Source organism: Ananas comosus, linkage group 11, assembly GCF_001540865.1.
Source record: "Ananas comosus cultivar F153 linkage group 11, ASM154086v1, whole genome shotgun sequence".
Lineage (NCBI taxonomy): Eukaryota > Viridiplantae > Streptophyta > Magnoliopsida > Poales > Bromeliaceae > Ananas > Ananas comosus.
In genome coordinates, this window is record NC_033631.1 from 4073806 (window position 1) to 4097878 (window position 24073).

General features: G+C 47.5%; 1 protein-coding gene across 1 annotated transcript in view; it reads left to right on the plus strand.

The window, feature by feature from the left end:
* The window catches only part of LOC109717810 (protein DETOXIFICATION 14-like), a 39541-nt gene continuing 16012 nt past the window's right edge, over positions 545-24073 (plus strand). The window contains exon 1 of the mRNA XM_020243733.1: positions 545-929. Within this exon, the coding sequence (XP_020099322.1) occupies positions 639-929 (291 nt within the window). The 5' untranslated portion in view covers positions 545-638. The remainder of the gene's footprint in view (positions 930-24073) is intronic.

Here is a 24073-nt window from a genome sequence, read left to right on the forward strand (position 1 = left end):
AATTTATTTTTGTTTATTTATACAATATATAAAATATTTAATAATTTTTATTCCTTAGATCTTCATCCAACGGTATAGATTTTTAAAACCCGCTGGGTTGGATGAAGATCTAAGGAATAAAAATTATTAAATATTTTATATATTGTATAAATAAACAAAAATAAATTTTATATATATATGTATATATAATTTATTCGGATTTGAATTCGAATAATATTTCGGATATCCATACCTATTGACATCCCTACTCCTTATTCCACTTTTCAATATACAAAAAATACGTAAGAAAAAATACGTACTAAATACGGTGAACCATTTACCGTGTTCACCGCACGGTGAATAGTTCACCGTGTTCAACTTAACACATGGGCCCAGCCCTGCCCGCGTGGCGCTGACGTGGCGCCTGCGTGGCAGGCCCAGAATTATTTTTGCAAATTAAATTTTGACAGAACTATTTTTAAAATAAAAATTTGTTAGGGATCTAAATGCAAAAAAAAGCCTATTATATAGTAAGCGATCGAGTCCCACTCACATCGAACTACCCGATATAATCAATCAATTTTGATCTCCTTTTTTGGGTCTGTCTGTCTTTTTGCGATCATCCGGGAACTACCAATTAATTAAGGGAGAGAGATCAGATGGAGGAGGAGGAGGAGGGGACGGGCCGCGAAGGGTTGCTGGAGAAAGAGGAGGAGAGCTGCGGGCTGCAGGTGCGGGGGCCGGGATGGCGGCGGCGAAGGCAGCTGATGATGATCTGGGAGGAAGGGAAGCGGGTGGGGCATCTGGCGGGGCCGATGGTGGCGATGGGGCTGACGCAGCTGCTGGTGCAGGTCGTCTCCAACATGATGGTCGGCCACCTCGGCCAGCTCGCACTCTCCAGCGCCGCCATCGCCACCTCCCTCACCAACGTCACCGGATTCAGCCTCCTCGTACGTCAATCTCCTCTCCTCTCCTCTCCTCTCACCTCTTACAGCTGCTTCAATTCGTGACTCTTAACTTAATTCATCCATCCATCATAATAATATATAGTTCGTCGACTCTTCATCCATCCATCCATCCATCATAATATATAATAGTCCTCATGAATTTTCCTATATATATATATATATACAGAGTACATAGTAAACAAAAAATAATAATAATAATAATTGGAATCTAGAAATTAGTATGTGAGTTTTAATGAACCAATTTCGTAGTACAATTAGTTTATTAGTATATGAGTTTTTTCATCGTTCTTCGGCGCGTTAATTATTTAGTTATCATTCTAGTGTAACTTTTGCATTTAATACTATATATACGATCGATATGCATTTATCTTTTATTTACCAGAAAATTTTAGAAACAAAACCTCTTAAAAGTTAATAAACGCGCGAGAAAAAGGGTTTTAATGAGCGGTTGATGTGGAGATAGAGGTTTAATTAATTCCCTGAAATGAGTTTTGACCTCTTCTGGCTTGGGATGCAAGCATACAACTCCAACCCACAATTAATTTGCCCGACCAGCTTGTTAGGTCAGATCGGGTAGCTGTCCAGAAGATAAAAGCCACGTGGCACTAGCACCACATTATCATCCTTCCCTATCAATAAAAAACTAATATAGAGTCTTAGACTTCGTGACTAACAAATAATATTTAATAATTAATACCATACGATAAAATATAGTATAATATTTAAAAAAATATAAAATATTTAAATAATATATTATAATATAGAAATTTATTTTTTATATTTTATAGTCGGTTTACTGTACAATAAGCACCTCAAAAAAAATTTATTGGATGTGTGACAAGATCCCATTGGTCTATATCTTAAACCTAATACGTACCAGTAATAATAGGAAATTTGTAAAGGAGAAATTGTTTTATACACCAGGTGTCTAATTATTTTTTTTGCACTATATTTGTAAGGGAAGTGAATTCTCGAAATCCAGGAATTAGACTTCGTTGGGAATCGACTGATTATCGAGTGTGTAAGCTTCGGAAAGTCCGAATGTGGTAGTAATGCGTAAAGTGCATTAAGGAAAGGTCTGCGAGAGCACCAGTGCAAAAGCTGCACTGGAGCAGAAATGCACTCGGGGACCGGTCCCTAGCGAGGAGGGACCGGTCCCATCGGGCTGGGCTTCGGGGGTCTCTGATGAGACCGGTCCCTGGCAGGCAGGGACCGGTTCCCGAACGTTAGCCCAGCGAGAATTAGCCGAAATTTGGCTAAGTCCCGAGAACCCAGCTCTCGGGAACCGGTCTCTCAAACAGGGACCGGTCTCCCGGGGACCAGTCTCTCAGGCAGGAACCGGTTCCCGAACGCGAAATCCCTTCTGCCTGGTTGTGCAGCTCTCGGGGACCGGTCTCCCCGACCTAGGACCGGTCCCTCACTGCGAAAATGGCCCAGGAAGGGTTGTTTCAGGAAATGAAAAGTTGAGGGGGCTATCTGCAAAATGGCCTATATGAGGGCTTGGGGACCCCTCTCTTCCTCTCATTTGCTCTCTCTCCCTTTCACACTCTTTCCCTCTCTCTCTTTAGAAAGGAAAAGAAGGAAAAGAAGAAGGAAAGGAAGAGAAAGGAGAAGAAAGAAGAGGAGAGGAAGGAGAAGAAGTAGGAGAAGAAAAAGACAAAGGTGGAGATCACCTTCCTCATCTACTTCTTCTTCTTGGACTAAGCTTTTGAAGGTAAGCTTCTAGCCCTACAATGGTGGATTTCTTACAATAGGGTTTTATGGTTTAGAAATGGGTCGAATGGAACCTATTGAAGGTTCGAGCTTGAAATCGAAGCTCGCACCGCGGATTTCTCCATTGTTGAGACCTAGGGCTCAGAATTGTGATTTTGCCAAATCTAGAGTTTTGATCTAATTTGATGGGTCGCAAACCTAATTGCTAGGTCTCTGAACACGTCGGCGAAGACAGTTCGTCGATCCGTCGAGTAGGTGCGAAGTTATCGCCTAAGGAGACCCTCGGAGCGTCGTTCTCGTCTGGAAGGCCAACGAGGCGTCGAAACGTCGGCGAATCGCATTCGAAGAGTCATGGTATCGCCACGAGGTGGGGAAGTGCCATCCCGAAGCAGTCGAACTGCTTTCTATGCCTGAGTACTAATGTTGATCAATTACATATTGTGATATAGCATTATAGGGTGTTAAATGTAATTATACATATCTTTGCATGCTAGTGATAGTTTGGGTTGGGGATACAATGAATGAGAACCTAGTATGCATGAGTGGAATACTATGAGATAGTTCGCCCCATATATGATGAATATGTCTATGTGAATAAGAACCTAGTGTATTGGAAGCTAGTGTATCAAGAACTTGTCAAGAGAACGAGTGGCATCTAGTTAACAGTGAACCCAGGACGAGTGGCACTTAGTTAATATTGAACTTGAGAACTTTAGTGTGATTGAGACACTATGTGATTGAGCAGAAGAACACATGATGTTATAGTGACACCAATTCTAGTTGGTTAGGGTGTTCCCAGTTTACGAGATTGGATCGAGCTCACTTAGCTTGTCTGCACCTATGGAGGTAGCTCCTCACAGGTAGTGCACTCCGGAGTTTGTCACGCGAGGGGGCCAGTGTAGTGCCCTTGGACCAGTGTAGTGTCCGTAGGCGGTCTCGGGGTAGGTGAATAGCTAGCCACCTCCCCTATGAGACTTAGAGATGTGAGACTGTGAGCGAACCTTACGTTCGCCGAGAGATTGGGTAATTGGATGAATGATTTCAATATTGAGCATGGTAGTATGATAGCCAGCCTTCTTACTATGAGTCCCATGCATGCATCATAGTGGATTGAGGCATTGATAGATCATAGTTCATAGTTGCTCCTTACTATTAATGCTTTCAGTATTACATCTCTATCTATCTGCATATCTATCTGTGCCTGCTTAGATCTAGTGGGGAGATCGGCAGAGTCGGCGGCCGAACCCACTGGGAACTATTCGTAGTTCTCACTCCACCATGTTGCAGGTCCGAGTTCGAGTGCCCCTAGTGAGGATCGCGGCAAGAGCGTAGCGCCCTAGTGATATTAGTAGAGGTTTACTTTCCTTTATGCATTAGCTACACCCTGTACCTATTTTGAAAGTAGATGATGTATAGGGTGAGGATTTTAAAGTGATTGTACATATACTCTGGAAGAATGTAAAAGATGAAATAATTGTATAAAGTTTAATGAGTTAATAGTTAAGTATATCTATCTTTATCACTTGTATGCTTTACATATGTTGCTTGCTCTTGATTGATAGGCACTGTTTGTGCTCTCGTGGTTGTTGTATGATTGTGTATGTATTCAAGTTGTTTTCCTGGGAACTTGTTGTACACAATCTAGCCGTTGGAGCCTTTGTCACGACCCAAGCTCCGCCAATTTGGTCGGATTCGAGCACGCGACAGACGCCGAACAGACAGTACCTCCCCTGTCCGCCCAAGGCTCCAACAACAAGTATAATGCAAGCAAAACCTCAAGGAGAATTGCGAGATATACAAGGTTTGCACGAGAGAAAACAACAACTACAGTGAAAGCATCGAAACTAATTAAACATCCAATATACATGTCATTTGATTACATTTGAATCAAACACAAGTAGTTCAACACATTTACATTCATTACATTATTTCTTGCATTACCCAAAATAAAATTTACATTACATTGCTTTTACCTTACAATTTCAACATAGAAAAGTTGAATACATCAAGAGTATGGTATGCCTATGTAACTCCGGGGTCGCTATCTACGGCGCAACTCCCTTGCCTCGATCCTCCGCCGCCCCGCTCGCGTACAGATCTGCAGGGTTAGTGGTAATGAGAACTAGAACGAAGTTCCCAGTGGGTTCGGCCACCGACCACGCCGATTCGCCCACTAGGTCTATTCAGGCATATGTATTTCAATAAAGAAGAATAACAAACCAACTAATGTACTTCTAATACAATGCCTGTAAGAAACAATTCATAGATAGATATTCATATTCAAATACATGATTACTATGCATGCATGTCCTTTTTCACTTTCCTTTGGCCTTTACCCAATTCAACCTGGGGTGCTCCTGGTTTACCCCAACTCACAGTCCACATATCCATCTAATGGGGGAGGCACAAGGCACTACCACCCGAAGGATCTTCGCCGGGTACGTCCACCCGTGGTGCATTTCTTCTCCGGAGTACACCGCTCGTGGAGGAGCGACCTCACACAAGCCGGAACCAATACATGTGAGTATGATCCCATCCTCAAATTTTGAGGAGGTATGGCCAACCTGTCACAATTCTCACTGTCTCAATGTCGCTGAATGGTTATTACCTATTCATGCACATACTGTCACTTGCCAATGTCACGGTGGTCCTGATGCCACAACACACAATGTCACTTGGGTTAAACCTTGTTTAACTATTCACTTATCGATGTCAATCAAGTCACTAATGTCCATGTTGCCTTTGTTTACTACGGTCACGGTCATTTCTTACATTCACATGCATATAGGGTCTTTCACTATCTTTGTTCACATGGATCTATATCATTACAATAATCTTACGCAGATAATTGTCACAACCAATATATACTATTCATTACCCTACATGCAAGAATGCTATATATCAACATGCTCAAAAAGGGACATAGACATAGAAAGAGATCCGGTATTTCCGGATAGCACCCCCCACCTTTATGTGTCACAAGGATACCACGGTTCCGATTCCACGATTTTTAGACTTGTTCGCCGCGAGCAACGACGATCTGTACTATTTCTGCTTCTTTTTCCAATATCTTCACGCACGCTCGTCGTATCGCCGAACCGAGTGCACCAATGCATTTGTAGACCTACCAATTAGGTTAAAATGAAATCAAAACCAAGTTTGAACTTCAAAATCACAAAACCCTAAATATGGGTCCTTCACAACATCACCTTCTCCAATCAAGCCCCTAGCTTGACAAAACATGGAGGAAAAGCCACCATAGACCTCTCTAGATGCTTCAACTAGAAGCAAAAAATCCAAACCTAGCTCAAACTCATAAGAACTCACCTTTGGAGTCCAAAGCTTCCCTTCAAAAGCCTTCCCTAGCTTGCTCTTCACCTTGGAGAGCTTCTTCTCCAAGCTTTTCTCCTCCAAACCCTCCTTGGTCCAAGCCCTAGAGAGAGAGGGAGAGAGAGAGGAGAGGTTTTTAGAGAGAGAGAGGGAAAGGTTTATGTTGAGGTGTGAGGAAATGAGAGCTAACCCTAACCCTTAGCTCTATACAACCATCTAATTCAACATTTGCACTTAAACCCCTCTCAATTTCATATTTGCAAACAGCCCTCACTGGGCACTTTCGGGCTCGGGGACCGGTCTCTCCCCTTCAGGGACCGGTTCCCGAGAGCTGTCCTGCAACCTGCGCAGAAGGGGACCGTTCTCTCCCCGATGAAACCGGTCTCGGGGGACCGGTCTCTCACCTAGGGACCGGTTCCCGAGAGCTCAGTTTCCAGGACTTAGCCGATTTTTTCCTCTACTCGGTTTACCAACATTCGGGAACCGGTCTCTCACCGAAGGGACCGGTCCCCTAGAGTAAAATTCTGGAAATTTTCCAGAATTGCAGTTTCACTCTCTCGGATCCCTTTATACTTTATATATAGGCTCCAATTCACTTTTAGCCTATAGTAACTCATTCCTTTCTGCGCTCCGCTCGTTTTGACGGGACTCGACTCAACCTACGGGGTAGTGATACGTTACATTCCCCACCCCTTAAAATTATTTCGGCCGCGAAACTAATTCACTCGTAATTCAACATCCATACCTCATCTTAGTTCCTCGAAGAGATGAGGATGACGTTCCTTCATCACGTCCTCAAGCTCCCACGTTTCTTCTCTATCGCCGTGTTCGCTCCAATGGATCTTAACATACGAAATTTCTCGATTCCGTAGCTTTCGCACCTCCCGATCAACAATGTACGCCGGGAACTCCTCGTAGGCCATGTCCTCTTGAAGTTCTGTCGGTATATACGAGAGAACATGCTCCGGATCGTGAACATACTTGGGGAGATTAGACACATGGAACACATCGTGCACCCCCGCAAGCCTCGGCGGTAATGCTACTCTGTAGGCCACCGCGCCAACTCTTTCTAAGATCTCGAAGGGTTCGACAAATCGGGGACTTAACTTTCCCCGGACACCAAACCTCTTAACACCGCGCATCGGCGATACCTTCAGAAACACGCAGTCTCCAACCGCGAACTCGATGTCCTTCCTTCGCTTATCGGCATAGCTCTTGTGCCTTGATTGCGCCGTCACTAACCTTTGCCGGGCAAGACGAACTTTCTCCTATGCCTCCCGAACAACTTCTGGGCCAAGAACAACTTTCTCGCCCACCTCGCTCTAATGAATTGGCTAGCGACACTTCCTTCCATATAGAGCTTCGAATGGCGCCATTGCAATACTTTCTTGATAGCTATTGTTGTATGCAAATTCCGCCATCGATAAGTAATCGTGCCACTCTCCACGATAGTCAAGCACACATGCTTGCAACATGTCCTCGAGTATCTGAATGGTCCTCTTAGATTGTCCATCACTCTGAGGATGAAACGCCGTGCTAAAATCGAGCCGCGTGCCTAGAGTATCTTGCAAGCTCCTCCAGAAATGAGAAGTGAACCGAGGATCTCGATCTAATACGATCGACATGGGAACCCCATGTAGTCTCACTATCTCGTCCAAGTGAACCTGGGCCAACTTATCTCCTGACCACGTGGTGTGGATCGGCAAAAAAGTGAGCCGATTTCGTCAAAAGGTCCACAACCACCCATATGGCGTCATGTCCAGCCTGCGATCGGGGCAGCCCGACCACAAAGTCCATCGCGACATTCTCCCACTTCCACACGGGGATCGGTAAGCTTTGCAGCTTCCCCGTGGAAAAACGACACTCGACTTTTACTTGTTGGCACGTCAAACATTGCGCCACGAATTCTCCGATGTCCTTCTTCATACCCGGCCACCAATAATGCAACTTTAAATCCTTGTACATCTTAGTGCCGCCCGGGTGAATACTATACGAGGAATGATGCGCCTCTTGCAACACCATCTTACGAATCTCATCGTCCTTGGGTACGCACAATCAGTTCCTGAATCTAAGTGCACCATCGGCTCCCACGCCGAAATCACCGGCGCGCCCATCACTAACATCGTTCCACACCTTTTGGAGATACGGATCATCAACTTACCGCTCCTTGATTTGCTCCAACAAGGTCGGTCGAACTATTAGTGCCGCCAAGATAGTCGGAACTTCCGGCGCCACTACCTCCAATCCAAACCACTGCATTTCCTTATGTAATGCCGGCTGATTTGTAATCGTCGTCGCCAAGTTCTCAGCAAATTTCCTACTCAGCGCATCGGCCACCACGTTGGCTTTACCGGGGTGGTATAGGATAGTAAGATCATAATCCTTTATCAATTCCAGCCAACGCCGCTGCCACATATTCAACTCTTTCTGGGTGAACAAATACTTGAGGCTTTTGTGATCGGTATATACCTCACAATGCTCACCATATAGATAATGCCTCCAAAGCATCAGCGCGAAAATGACCGCCGCAAGCTCAAGATCGTGGGTCGGGTAGTTCTTCTCGTAGCCTTTCAACTAGCGCGAAACATACGCAATGACTCGCCCATTTTGCATAAGAACACACCCAAGATCGGTGTAAGAAGCATCACTATACACCATGAAGCTCTCTCCCGGCGTTGGCAAAGCAAGTACCGGAGTAGACGTCAACTTCTTCTTCAACTCTTGGAAGCTTCGGTCGCAACCTTCGCTCCAATCAAACCTTACTCCTTTGTTCGTAAGGTGTGTGGGAGGAGTGGTCAACTTCGCAAACCCCTCAACAAAACGCCTATAATAGCCCGCCAATCCAAGAAAACTGCGGACTTCCGCCACGCTCGTAGGATGGGGCCAATCTCGAATCGCCTCAATCTTCCTCGGGTCCACCGAGATCCCGCTCCCGAATATCACATGACCTAAAAAGGTCACCTCCGGAAGCCAGAATTTGCATTTCTTGAGTTTAGCATAAAGCTTCTCATCTCGGAGTATTTGCAACACGGTCCTTAGATGTTCCTCGTGCTCTTCTTCACTCCGCGAATACACCAACACGTCGTCGATAAACACCACGACGCACTTATCCAACAATGGTCGAAAGACCCTATTCATCAAGTCCATAAACGCTGTCGGGGCATTGGTAAGCCCAAACGGCATCACCGTAAACTCATAATGGCCATACCGCGTACGGTACGCCGTTTTATGCAGGTCTTTCGGTCGGATTTTCAACTGATGATATCCCGACTGAAGATCTATCTTCGAGTATACCCGCAACCCCTGCAACTGATCGAACAGGTCATCTATTCTTGGTAACGGGTACTTGTTCTTGATTGTCACCTTGTTCAACTCGCGATAATCAACGCAGAGTCGAAGGGTGCCGTCCTTCTTCTTCACAAACAATACTGGTGCTCCCCAGGGGGACACACTTGGCTTCACGAAACCTTTATAAAGTAGGTCCTGCAACTGGGCCTTTAACTCTTTAAGCTCCACCGGTGCCATTCTATACGGAGCCTTTGAAACTGGCGCCGCACCGGAAATCAAGTCAATGTCGAACTCGACTTCCCGATTTGGTGGTAGTCCCGGTAACTCTACAGGAAATACGTCCGGGTATTCACACACTACCCGAATGTTCCCCAACTCCGGGCGCTCTTTTTGAGGGTCCACGATGGTCGCCAAGTAAGCCTTGCAACCACCCTTGATCATCCTTTTCGCCCTCACCGTCGATATAGTCACCGCAAAACGCACGCCCTTACACGCTCGATACTCAAACTCGTCTTGACCAGGCTCGCGAAAAGTGATCACTCTACTGTCACAATCGATGCTGGCATAGTACTTGGAGAGCCAATTAACTCCCAAGATAACATCAATGCCCCACATCTGCTTAAGTACTAGCAAATCCACCGGCATAATCCAGTCGCCGATTTGAACCGGACATGCTAGGCACTCGTCGTGGACTCTAAACGAGTGTTCCGGTGCGTTAACCCACCAATAGTCATAACTATGTTCTATGTCCATGCCATGTGTCTTAGCAAACGAGACATCAATGAATGAATGCGATGCGCCCGTGTCAAATAGCGCTCTTGCTCTAACACCATTAATCAAAATAATACCTGCCATGACGTCGTCAGGTACGGCAGGCTGCTCCTCCACCTGAGTAGCGAAAACCCGTCCACTCCGTGCACGTGATCCCTCCGGCTCTCGCGGTGATGAAGCGCACCCAGCCGACATGGCAGGTGGCAGTCCTGCGAGCTGTCGTGGAGCATACTGAGCCGAAGCAGCTGACGAAGCCGGTGACGCGCCGCCCGGGCAATCCCATCTCATGTGCCCCGCTTGGCCGCATCGGAAACATCTCCCGTCACGCTGAGGACATTCACTCGGCCTATGATTCCCACCGCAAATTACGCATGGGTAGGAACTCATCTGACTCCTTGTCTGGCTCCTATCTCGCCGCCACTGCGATCTAGGGTGCCGAGGGGGTCGCTTGGAACTCGACTGCCCCGCGGAACCACCATCCGATCACTTCTTAGACTTCTCCCTGTCCTTGTCCCTTTCAAACGCCTCGCGTTCCTCACGCGCAATGGCGTTACCGCGCTCTATCCATAGCGCACGATCAAGCACCTCTTCATAGGTCTTCAGCCGAAGCGCCTGAACCATCTTGAATATCTCCGGCCGCAACCCGCGCTCGAAGACCTCCGCCGGATCTCGGTCACTATGAACCAAGCCGGGAACGCAGTTAACCATGTGCGAGAATTCCCTTTCATATTCCCGCACCGTTTGGCTTCCCTGCCTCAACTTGCAAAAGTCCTCCTTGATCTTCCGTTTGTCACTTTCCGGAAAGTACTCCATTAGCAGAATCTCCCGGAACGCCTCCCAAGTCATAGTAGCCGGATCCAAGGACCGACCACCCTTCACTCTCGTCCACCACGATCGAGCCGGCCCCTCTAAACAGTGAGCCGCCAACCGAACCTTGTCCTTCTCGAGGGTGTAGATGTCCTCGAATAACGCCTCCATCGTAGAAAGCCACGCCTCCATCAACCATGGGTCTTTCACATCACCCACAAAGGTCGGAGGATTAAACCGTTTGAAGGCCGTCAACACCGCCAACGACCGCTCCCGCTCGGCTTCAAGTACCTCCGGAATAGGAGCCGAAGAACCTAAAGCTGTCGGAGGAATAGCCGTCACCGGTGCCGCCGCCATCGGCGCAGGTGATATAGGTGCAGGCGGGTCCTGAGGTACAGGTGCAGCCGCCGCCGCCTGTCGAGCCACCAACTCATGGAGCTGTCCCATTTGCTCCCCTTGCTGTCGCATAGCCCCAGCCAAAGCTGCTACTTGGGCCCGCAACTCGCGAACTTCATTAGATCCAACCTGCTCTGGCACCTCATCAGGCAATGCCGGAGCGGTCCGTCGGGTATAGCGTCTCGGTGACATCTGTCCTGAAACGAAATGCACACGTTAATACTCGACATTCAAGACTCTTACTCGTTTCCAAACATCTACCCAATCAAGCGAAAGCAATCAAGTACGTTCACTTTCTACTCTCGGCATTATGTAGTCCTCCGCCCCACATAATACCTTGAAAGAAAACAACCGTCCCTTAAGTCCATCTCTATTTCCGTTTAGAGAAGTTCCATAAGAACCCAATCCATTAGCCTTCGCATATCCAAGTCCACGTTATACGTGTCTTAATTCCTAAGGTCTCCGATCCTAAGGTCCCTAAGTCCATCCTAGACTTTTGCTTTCACATTGCTCTGATACCACCCTATCTGTCACGCCCCAAGCTCCGCCAATTTTGTCGGATTCGAGCACGCAACAGACGCCGAACGGACAGTACCTCCCATGTCCGCCCAAGGCTCCAACAACAAGTATAATGCAAGCAAAACCTCAAGGAGAATTGTGAGATATACAAGCTTTGCACGAGGGCAAACAACAACTACAGTGAAAGCATCGAAACTAATTAAACATCCAATATACATGTCATTTGATTACATTTGAATCAAACACAAGTAGTTTAACACATTTACATTCATTACATTATTTCTTGCATTACCCAAAATAAAATTTACATTATATCGGTTTTACCTTACAATTTCAACATAGAAAAGTTGAATACATCAAGAGTAGGGGATGCCTATGTAACTCCGGGGTCGCTATCTACGGCGCGACTCCCTTGCCTCAATCCTCTGCTGCCCCGCTCGTGTACGGATCTGCAGGGTTAGTGGTAATGAGAACTAGAACGAAGTTCCCAGTGGGTTCGGCCGCCGACCACGTCGATTTGCCCACTAGGTCTAATTCAGGCATATGTATTTCAATAAAGAAGAATAACAAACCAACTAATGTACTTCTAATACAATGCCTGCAAGAAACAATTCATAGATAGATATTCATATTCAAATACATGATTACTATGCATGCATGTCCTTTTTCACTTTCCTTTGGCCGTTACCCAATTCAACCTGGGGTGCTCCTGGTTTACCCCAATTCACAGTCCACATATCCATCTAACGGGGGAGGCATAAGGCACTACCACCCGAAGGATCTTCGCCGGGTATGTCCACCCGTGGTGCATTTCTTCTCCGAAATACACCGCTCGTGGAGGAGAGACCTCACACAAGCCTGAACCAATACATGTGAGTATGATCCCATCCTCAAATTTTGAGGAGGTATGGCTAACCTGTCACAATTCTCACTGTCTCAATGCCGCTGAATGGTTATTACCTATTCATGCACATACTGTCACTTGCCAATGTCACGGTGGTCCTGATCCCACAACACATAATGTCACTTGGGTTAAACCTTGTTTAACTATTCACTTAACGATGTCAATCAAGTCACTAATGTCCATGTTGCCTTTGTTTACTACGCTCACGGTCATTTCTTACATTCACATGCATATAGGGTCTTTCACTATCTTTCTTCACATGGATCTATATCATTACAATAATCTTACGCAGATAATTGTCACAACCAACATATACTATTCATTACCCTACATGCAAGAATGCTATATATCAACATGCTCAAAAAGGGACATAGACATAGAAAGAGATCTGGTGTTTTCGTATAGCACCCCCCACCTTTATGTGTCACAAAGATGCCACGGTTCCGATTCCACGATTTTTAGACTTGTTCGCCGCGAGCAACGACGATCTGTACTATTTCTGCTTCTTTTTCCAATATCTTCGCGCACGCTCGTCGTATCGCCGAACCGAGCGCACCGATGCGTTTGTAGACCTACCAATTAGGTTAAAATGAGATCACAACCAAGTTTGAATCTCAAAATCACAAAACCCTAAATATGGGTCCTTCACAACATCACCTTCTCCAATCAAGCCCCTAGCTTGACAAAACATGGAGGAAAAGCCACCATAGACCTCTCTAGATGCTTCAACTAGAAGCAAAAAACCCAAACCTAGCTCAAACTCATAAGAACTCACCTTTGGAGTCCAAAGCTTCCCTTTAAAAGCCTTCCCTAGCTTGCTCTTCACCTTGGAGAGCTTCTTCTCCAAGCTTTTCTCCTCCAAACCCTCCTTGGTCCAAGCCCTAGAGAGAGAGGGAGAGAGAGAGGAGAGGTTTTTAGAGAGAGAGAGGAAAATGTTTATGTTGAGGTGTGAGTAAATGAGAGCTAACCCTAACCCTTAGCTCTATACAACCATCTCATGCAACATTTGCACTTAAACCCCTCTCAATTTCATATTCGCAAACAGCCCTCAATGGGCACTTTCGGGCTCGGGGACCGGTCTCTCCCCTTCAGGGACCGGTTCCCGAGAGCTGTCCTGCAACCTGCGCAGAAGGGGACCGGTCTCTCCCCGATGAAACCGGTCTCCGGGGACCGGTCTCTCACCTAGGGACCGGTTCCCGAGAGCTCAGTTTCCAGGACTTAGCCGATTTTTCCCTCTGCTCGGTTTACCAACGTTCGGGAACCGGTATCTCACCCAAGGGACCGGACCCCGAGAGTAAAATTCTGGGAATTTTCCAGAATTGCAGTTTCACTCTCTCGGGTCCCTTTATACTTTATATATAGGCTCCAATTCACTTTTAGCCTATAGTAACTCATTCCTTTCCGTGTTCCGCTCGTTTTGACGGGACTCGGCTCAACCTACGGGGTAGTGATACGTTACATTCCCCACCCCTTAAAATTGTTTCGGCCGCGAAACTAATTCAATCGTAATTCAACATCCATACCTCATCTTAGTTCCTCGAAGAGATGAGGATGACGTTCCTTTATCACGTCCTCAAGCTCCCACGTTTCTTCTCTATCGCCGTGTTCGCTCCAATGGATCTTAAGATACGGAATTTCTCGATTCGGTAGCTTTCGCACCTCCCGATCAAAAATGTACGCCGGGAACTCCTCGTAGGTCATATCCTCTTGATGTTCTGTCGGTATATACGAGAGAACATGCTCCGGATCGTGAACATACCTGGGGAGATTAGACACATGGAACACATCGTGCACCCCCGCAAGCCTCGGCGGTAATGCTACTCTGTAGGCCACCGCGCCAACTCTTTCTAAGATCTCGAAGGGTCCGACAAATCGGGGACTTAACTTTCCCCGGACACCAAACCTCTTAACACCGCGCATCGGCGATACCTTCAGAAACACGCGGTCTCCAACCGCGAACTCGATGTCCTTCCTTCGCTTATCGGCATAGCTCTTGTGCCTTGATTGCGCCGTCACTAACCTTTGCCGGGCAAGACGAACTTTCTCCTCCGCCTCCCGAACAACTTCTGGGCCAAGAACAACTTTCTCGCCTACCTCGCTCCAATGAATTGGCGAGCGACACTTCCTTCCATATAGGGCTTCGAATGACGCCATTGTAATACTTTCTTGATAGCTATTGTTGTATGTAAATTCCGCCATCGATAAGTAATCGTGCCACCCTCCACGATAGTCAAGGACACATGCTCGCAACATGTCCTCGAGTATCTGAATGGTCCTCTCAGATTGTCCATCACTCTGAGGATGAAACGCCGTGCTAAAATCGAGCCGCGTGCCTAGAGCATCCTGCAAGCTCCTCCATAAATGAGAAGTGAACCGAGGATCTCGATCTGATACGATCGACACGGGAACCCCATGTAGTCTCACTATCTCATCCAAGTAAACCTGGGCCAACTTATCTCCTGACCACGTGGTGTGGATCGGCAAAAAGTGAGCCAATTTCGTCAAACGGTCCACAACCACCCATATGGCGTCATGTCCAGCCTGCGATCGGGGCAGCCCGACCACAAAGTCCATCGCGACATTCTCCCACTTCCATACGGGGATCAGTAAGCTTTGCAGCTTCCCCGCGGGAAAACGACGCTCGGCTTTTACTTGTTGGCACGTCAAACATTGCGCCACGAATTCTCCGATGTCCTTCTTCATACCCGGCCACCAATAATGCAACTTTAAATCCTTGTACATCTTAGTGCCGCCCGGGTGAATACTATACGGGAAATGATGCGCCTCTTGCAACACCATCTTACGAATCTCATCGTCCTTGGGTACGCACAATCGGTTCCTAAACCTAAGTGCACCATCGGCTCCCACGCCGAAATCACCGGCGCGCCCATCACTAACATTGTTCCGCACCTTTTGGAGATACGGATCATCAACTTGCCGCTCCTTGATTTGCTCCAACAAGGTCGGTCGAACTATTAGTGCCGCCAAGATAGTCGGAACTTCCGGCGCCACTACCTCCAATCCAAATCGCTGCATTTCCTTATGTAATGCCGGCTGATTTGTAATCGCCGTCGCCAAGTTCTCAGCAGATTTCCTACTCAGCGCATCGGCCACCACGTTGGCTTTACCGGGGTGGTACAGGATAGTTAGATCATAATCCTTTATCAATTCCAGCCAACGCCGCTGCCACATATTCAACTCTTTCTGGGTGAACAAATACTTGAGGCTTTTGTGATCGGTATATACCTCACAATGCTCACCATATAGATAATGCCTCCAAAGCTTCAGCGCGAAAACAACCGCCGCAAGCTCAAGATCGTGGGTCGGGTAGTTCTTCTCGTAGCCTTTCAGCTGGCGCGAAGCATACGCAATGACTCGCCCATTTTGCATAAGAACACACCGTAGACCGGTGTAGGAAGCATCACTATACACCACGAAGCTCTCTCCCGGCGTTGGCAAAGCAAGTACCGGAGTAGACGTCAACTTCTTCTTCAACTCTTGGAAGCTTCGGTCGCAACCTTCGCTCCAATCAATCCTTACTCCTTTGTGAGTAAGGCGTGTGAGAGGAGTGGTCAACTTCGCAAACCCCTCAACAAAACGCCTATAATAGCCCGCCAATCCAAGAAAACTGTGGACTTCCGCCACGCTCGTAGGATGGGGCCAATCTCGAATCGCCTCTATCTTCCTTGGGTCCACCGAGATCCCACTCCCGGATATCACATGGCCTAAGAAGGTCACCTCCGAAAGCCAGAATTCGCATTTCTTGAGTTTAGCATAAAGGTTCTCATCTCGGATTATTTGCAACACCATCTTACGAATCTCATCGTCCTTAGGTACGCACAATCGGTTCCTGAATCTAAGTGCACCATCGGCTCCCACGCCGAAATCAGCGGCGCGCCCATCACTAACATTGTTCCGCACCTTTTAGAGATACGGATCATCAACTTGCCGCTCCTTGATTTGCTCCAACAAGGTCGGTCGAACTATTAGTGCCGCCAAGATAGTCGGAACTTCCGGCGCCACTACCTCCAATCCAAACCGCTACATTTCCTTATGTAATGCCGGGAGTTCACACATCTTCTGAACTGCGTCCCGGACGTGGCGACGACGGAGCAAGATCCAGCAGATTACTTCGTGAGAGGACTCCGACCCGGCGTGTTTCGTATGGTGCATGCCTTCAAGTTTCATACTTTCACGGAGGCTTTGGACCGTGCCTTATGGGTCAAGCACGGGAATGCCTGCGAGCATGAGGACCGTGAGGTGTTCGAGAAGGATAAGGGGAAGAAGCGACCGGGCGGTGGTTCGGGGGGACAATCGAGTTCCAAAAGGCCCCCGAAATATCCACGATCACAACCGAAGGGCCGCGGAGCGCAACGGTGTATCTTTTGCGGCGGTGACCACCGACCCAGTATCTGTGATCAGCGCCGAGGAAAGTGCTTTAGATGCAGGCAAGCAGGGCACATCACACGCGACTGCCCTCAAGGAGGGGCTTTATCTGCTCTATCTGTTGCATCAGCCCCGACAATTTCGGCTCGTTATGCAATGCCACCTGCTGCGGCGTCGGCTGGACGTGCGGCGGCACCACGTCAACCTGAACCAGCACGATCGTCTCCGAGCGGAAGGATGTATGCCACTCAAGTGCAAGAAGAGGAGCCCACCGAAGCCGAGGAGCGCAATGTGGTAGCAGGTATGGTGTTGGTTCATGGTGTTCGAGCAAGAGCTCTTTTTGATACTGGCGCCTCTCACTCGTTCATTAACCGGTCGTTTGCACAAGTACATGACATTGAGATTAGTCTCGGGGAGAATGTGTGGCGTGTAGAAGGACCCGGACGATCATTCCTTGTTAGGAAGCGCTGTTTGGCATGCCCAATACAAGTAGGCGACTGGATTATGCCGGTCGACCTGTTGGTGCTAAAGAGGTTGAAAGAGTTCGACGTTATATTGGGCATGGACTGGCTCTCGAAGTATTATGTGTCTATTGACTGTAAGACTAGAGTGATCACATTTCGGGAGCCGGGACACGAGGAGTTCACGTATCGAGTTTGCAAGAGTTCGTGCTTCACCGCGACGGTGTCGGCGACAAGAGCGAGGAAGCTAGTTAATAGCGGTTGTACGGCTTACTTGGCGACCGTTATGGAAGTTGACCGAGTGGTGCCGGCTCTAGAAGAGTTAGAGGTTGTGCGAGAGTTTCCGGACGTGTTTCCTACGGAGTTACCGGGGATGCCGCCGGACCGGGAAATTGAGTTTATGATAGACTTGCTTCCCGGGACCGCGCCGATATCCAAGGCCCCGTATTGCATGGCGCCGGCTGAGTTAAGGGAGTTGAGGGATCAGTTGCAGGACCTCCTCGACAAGGAGTTCATTAGGCCGAGCATGTCACCGTGGGGAGCCCCAGTATTGTTTGTGCACAAGAAGGATGGATCTTTTCGACTTTGCGTGGATTACCGCGAGTTGAATAAGGTCACTGTGAAGAACAAGTACCCGTTACCCCGTTACCCCGCATCGACGACTTGTTTGATCAATTATAGGGGTCGCGAGTGTACTCGAAGATTGACCTCCAATCCGGCTACCATCAATTGAAGATTAAGTCGGAGGATGTTCCGAAGACCGCGTTCTGCACGCGGTATGGACACTACGAGTTCACCGTGATGCCGTTTGGGCTTACAAATGCCCCGGCCGCGTTCATGAGCTTGATGAACCGAGTGTTCAGGCAGTGCTTAGACCGATTTGTCGTAGTTTTTATAGACGACATCTTGGTCTATTCGCGCGATGAAGAGGAGCACGCAGAGCATTTGCGCACCGTACTTCAAATCCTTCGGGAGAAGAAGTTGTACGCAAAGTTGAAGAAGTGTGACTTCTGGCTCCGGGAAGTTACTTTTCTCGGGCATGTTGTTTCCGAGGGCGGTGTTTCTGTTGACCCGAGAAAAATAGAGGCTATTGAGAATTGGCCGCGCCCGACGAATGTCGCTGAGGTCCGAAGTTTTGTGGGCCTAGCACGTTATTACCGACGGTTTGTGGAGGGCTTCTCGAAGATCGTGACTCCACTCACCCGTCTGACGCAGAAGGGCGAAGATCGTGACTCCACTCACCCGTCTGACGCAGAAGGGCACCCGATTTATTTGGAGCGACGAGTATGACCGGAGTTTTAAAGAGTTGAAGGAGAGGTTAACTTCAACTCCGGTACTCGCCTTACCGGTGCAGGGTGACGATTATGTAGTGTATAGCGACGCATCCTATCTGGGTCTGGGGTGTGTACTGATGCAAGGCGGGAGGGTCATTGCTTATGCATCCCGTCAGTTGAAAAGCTACGAGAAGAACTACCCCATACATGATTTGGAATTGGCGGCGGTGGTCTTTGCTCTGAAGCTTTGGAGACACTATCTGTATGGTGCTCATTGCGAGATCTACACCGACCATAAGAGTTTGAAATACTTGTTTACCCAGAAGGAGCTGAACATGCGGCAACGGCGGTGGTTAGAATTGCTTAAGGATTGCGATGTTGATATCCTTTACCACCCCGGGAAAGCGAATGTAGTCGCAGACGCGCATAGTCGGAAGTCGGCGGAGAACCTCGCTTTATGGGTTACAAGCCAGACGCCCCCGCAGTTGCAAATGGGGAAGATGGATCTCGAGGTGGTGGCTCCGAAAATTTCGGCTAGGTTGACGACGTTGGTGGTCCAACCGACCTTATTGGAGAGGATCAAGAATCTACAGTCGGCGGACCCGAAGCTCCAGAAGGTGCGGCACCATGTTGAAAGTGGCCGTGGCGGAGATTTCAGCATGGATGCAAGTGGTGCAGTACGGTTTCGAAACCGGTGGTGTGTGCCAAATGACGAGGAGCTTCGCAAGTTGATTTTGCAAGAAGCGCATTGGTCACCTTATGTCGACCACCCGGGCGGCACCAAGATGTTTCACGAGCTGAAGACACTATATTGGTGGCCGGGAATGAAGACTGATATTGGGCGCTTCGTGGCGAAGTGTTTAGTATGCTAACAAGTGAAGGCGGAGCGTCGATTTCCAGCGGGGAAATTTCAGAGTTTATCTATTCCCGTCTGAAAATAGGATGACATATCGATGGACTTCATCGTTGGCTTACCTCGTTCGACAGGTGGCCACGACGCAATTTGGGTGATTGTGGATTGTTTGACGAAATCAGCGCACTTTCTGCCGATCCACAACACTTGGGCAGGTGAGAAGCTAGCGCAGGTGTATCTTGATGAGATTGTGAGGCTACATGGGGTGCCGAAGTCGATTGTATCAGATCGAGACCCCAAGTTCACTTCACACTTTTGGAGAAGCCTGCAGGAAGCCCTTGGCACGCGACTCGAGTTCAGTACCGCCTTTCATCCTTAGACTGATGGACAGACAGAGAGAACCATTCAGACCCTGGAGGATATATTGCGGGCGTGTGCCATTGATTACAAGGGGAATTGGTGTAACACCTGCCGATGGCCGAATTCGCCTACAACAACAGCTGTCACGCGAGTGTGGGGATGGCACCATTCGAGGCTCTTTATGGGCGGAAGTGCCGATCTCCCATTCATTGAAGTGATGTGGGCGAGCGGGCAGAGTTCGGTCCAGACGTGTTGCGAGAAGCGGAGGAGAAAGTCCACCTTGCTCGCAAGAGATTGCTTACGGCGCAATCTCGACAGAAGAGTTATTCGGATAAGCGCCGTAGAGACTTAGAATTCGCGGTGGGTGACCGCGTGTTCTTGAAAGTTTCGCTGATGAGAGGCGTGAAAAGGTTTGGGGTGCGAGGAAAGTTGAGTCATCGTTATGTTGGCCCTTATGAGATTTTGGAGCGGATTGGGACGGTGGCTTACCGGCTTGCGTTGCCACCCAAGCTTGCGGGTGTGCACAATGTATTCCACGTCTCCAATCTCCGCAAGTATGTGCATGACCCTGAGCACGTCTTGGTCTACGAGCCACCGGAATTACAGGAAGATATGAGTTACGAAGAGTTTCAGGTGGAGATCCTAGCTCGAGAAGTACGCAAGTTGAGAAGTCGCGAAATTCCTTATGTTCGAGTCCGGTGGAGCAATCATGGCGATCGCGAAGCCACCTGGGAGCTCGAGGAGGAGATGAAAGCGAATCATCCTCACTTATTTGAAGGTTGAGCTGAGGTATGGATCTAGAGTTTAAATTCTGGATGAATTTAGTATCGTTGAGTTCGTTTTGAGGACGAAACTCTTTTAAGGTGGGGAGAATGTAAGGAAAGTGAATTCTCGAAATCCGGGGATTAGACTTCGTTGGGAATCGACTGATTGTCGAGTGTGTAAGCTTCGGAAAGTCCGAAGGTAGTAGTAATGCGTAAAGTGCATTAAGGAAAGGTCCGCGAGAGCACCAGTGCAAAAGCTGCACTGGAGCAGAAATGCTCTCGGGGACCGGTCCCTGGCGAGGAGGGACCGGTCCCATTGGGCTGGGCTGCGGGGGTCTTTGATGAGACCGGTCCCTGGCAGGTAGGGACCAGTTCCCGAATGTTAGCCCAGCGAGAATTAGCCGAAATTTGGCTAAGTCCCGAGAACCCAGCTCTCGAGAACCGGTCTCTCAGACAGGGACCGGTCTCCTAGGGACCTGTCTCGCAGGCAGGGACTGGTTCCCGAACGCGAAATCCCTTCTGCCTGGTTGTGCAACTCTCGGGGACCGGTCTCCCCGACCTGGGACCGGTCCCTCACTACGAAAATGGCCCAGGGAGGGCTGTTTCAGGAAATAGAAAGTTGAGGGGGCTATCTGCAAAATAGCCTATATGAGGGCTTGGGGACCCCTCTCTTCCTCTTATTTGCTCTCTCTCCCTTTCACACTCTTTCCCTCTCTCTCTCTAGAAAGGAAAAGAAGGAAAAGAAGAAGGAAATGAAGAGAAAGGAGAAGAAAGAAGAGGAGAGGAAGAAGAAGAAGTAGGAGAAGAAGAAGACAAAGGTGGAGATCACCTTCCTCATCTACTTCTTCTTCTTGGACTAAGCTTTTGAAGGTAAGCTTCTAGCCCTACAATAGTGGATTTCTTACAATAGGGTTTTATTGTCACGCCCCGGGACCCGGCATAGGCCCGTCCGGTGCGCGCCCAGACCCGCCATATGTCTACACATATAAGGCATCTACACAAAAGCGGAAGAGTAAGGCATGAGAAGATCTACAACTAAAGATATCAGAGCAAGTATATAGCTAGGTTCTAACATCAGGTAGAATCAAAAGAAAATCATACTACTAAAGCATAAGGTAAACTGATACATCATAAATCACAAGATACAAAAATAGGGTGGTTTCTACAATCAGGTACAAAACTCTCACAACCTCTCCAAAAGAAAACAAAAGGGAGGTGGACCACCTAACGCCAAGACCCTCGATAGCTAACTCGAGGCGAAACCTTTCCCGCGATCCCGAGCCTCTCCCGGAGTGGAAGGCACTGAAGGAAAACATAAAACAGGGGGCGTGAGAACTATAATTTATAGTTCCCAGTGGGCAATTACTGACCTGCACCAAATCGCACCACTTGGCCCCAAACGAGCAAATAATGATAATAGATAATATCAACAGTAATTGAAGCATGAAATTAAAATGCTACTCTACTATGCCACAAGTATTCTGAATGTCAACATGGAGTACATCTACTCTACATGATCCAATATGCCCAAAACTTAAACAATGTGTCGTGATGCAACAAGTAATGCTATAAAGTGTGATATGTATATTCCAGAGCCCACTACATATCTAGTATGTACTATCCTGGCAGCAAGGTGTACTACAATGCAATAAGCGATAATGTCAAGTACACTAAATATCCCAAAAGTCCAACCCTATGCCATAGCATGTCAAGAAAATCCAACTACTATAACCTATCTAGTAGTGATTGTCAACTTGTTGTTTAGTATTCTGGTTCAATCTCATTCAGGATCTACACGGGTGTAGTCCGGCTTGTGCCGCCTAAGTGCCAGTGGTAGCTCCAGCATTCCCACTCTAGGAATGAGTCTATCCCTCCAGGCCCCGTAGGCTACTCGATACCGCACGGGCGAACATAAGTCGCGTAGGCTAACTCCGGAGTGCCGGCTTGTGGGGAGCGACCCTCACAAGCATGTGCGTATGAGCACAAATGGCAAGCAAGCATGGTCAAAACCTCAATAGTCCAATCGTCATGTCTCCAAAATGGAAATGCAACTCAACAGTCATCATGTCTCTAACATGGAAATGCACACTAGCAACCTCAGTGTCTAGTCTATGCCTCAAATGAAGGTTTAACCGTTCGATAATTCCATGTCAATGACCTTGGCTTTACTAAGTCCAAGACTCAAGGTGAAGTTCCCACATTCACTATGTTTAGTGCCTCTTTATGACACTTAAACATTGCTATAATCTAAGCTCAATTCACATTTTATGTCTCTTTATGACGCTAGCTTGTTCTATCGATAATAGATTAATACACATGCTCTCTAGCGTGTTCTCATATGGTTACATGTAAGTTCTTTCCAATGCGACTATTAACTTGGCATAATTCTCATAATAATAGCATGCACATGCAATTTGCATAACCATCAAGTCTAATGCCGCTTTATGACATTAGCTTGCTAAACTCATATCTAGTCCAAGCCTAATGCCGCTTAATGTCGATATGTCCAACCATGTCACTCATGCGTTCTAAGTCCAAGAGTGTAATCTATATGCCATATGTACCATATGCAACATGATCTCAATCAATTGTAAGAATGCTAACCGTAGGCCCCTAGCCCAACATGAAAACTCTCTACTATATAGAGGTTCGAAAATACATTATACATAACGTGCGTATTTTAAGCATTCTAAAATTCACAATTGATCTATCTAGCATGAATATGCATGCATTTTCATTTTACGACAAATAAAACCATCATAAGAGAATTTTGTTTCATTTGGTGAGGCCAAACCCACCAAAATCGAAACCTTCGTTTCGCCGAACGGAGGTGCCCACAAGACTCCTAGTACCCTAGAAGCATCAAAACGAGGGTTACTCAAACGAAACGAACAACCCAAAACTCAAACATTAACCATCAAGGCAAAAAGGGCTAAAATCTCACCTAAGTGTAGAAAATCCCTTTTAAGCTCCAAATGGAAGCTAGATCCCTTCCAATGCAACCTAGATAAAGGTTCTAATCCAATCAATTGGGCTTCAAAAGCCTCTAATCAAAAATCCCCAAAACAAACCCTAAATACCCATTTCTAGGGTTTGTACACAAAAATCATGATCAAAAGGAAATTAGTAAGTAACTAACCTCAAGAGAAGCTCCAAACCACCCTAGAAATCAGCTAGGGTTGAGCTCCTACCCTTCTACAAGCTCCAAACACCAAGCCCAAACTTCTCCCTTGGGGGAAAAGCCACCAAAATGCAAAAAGAGAGCAAAAGGAGAGTTTAATCCTCAACAACCCAACATAA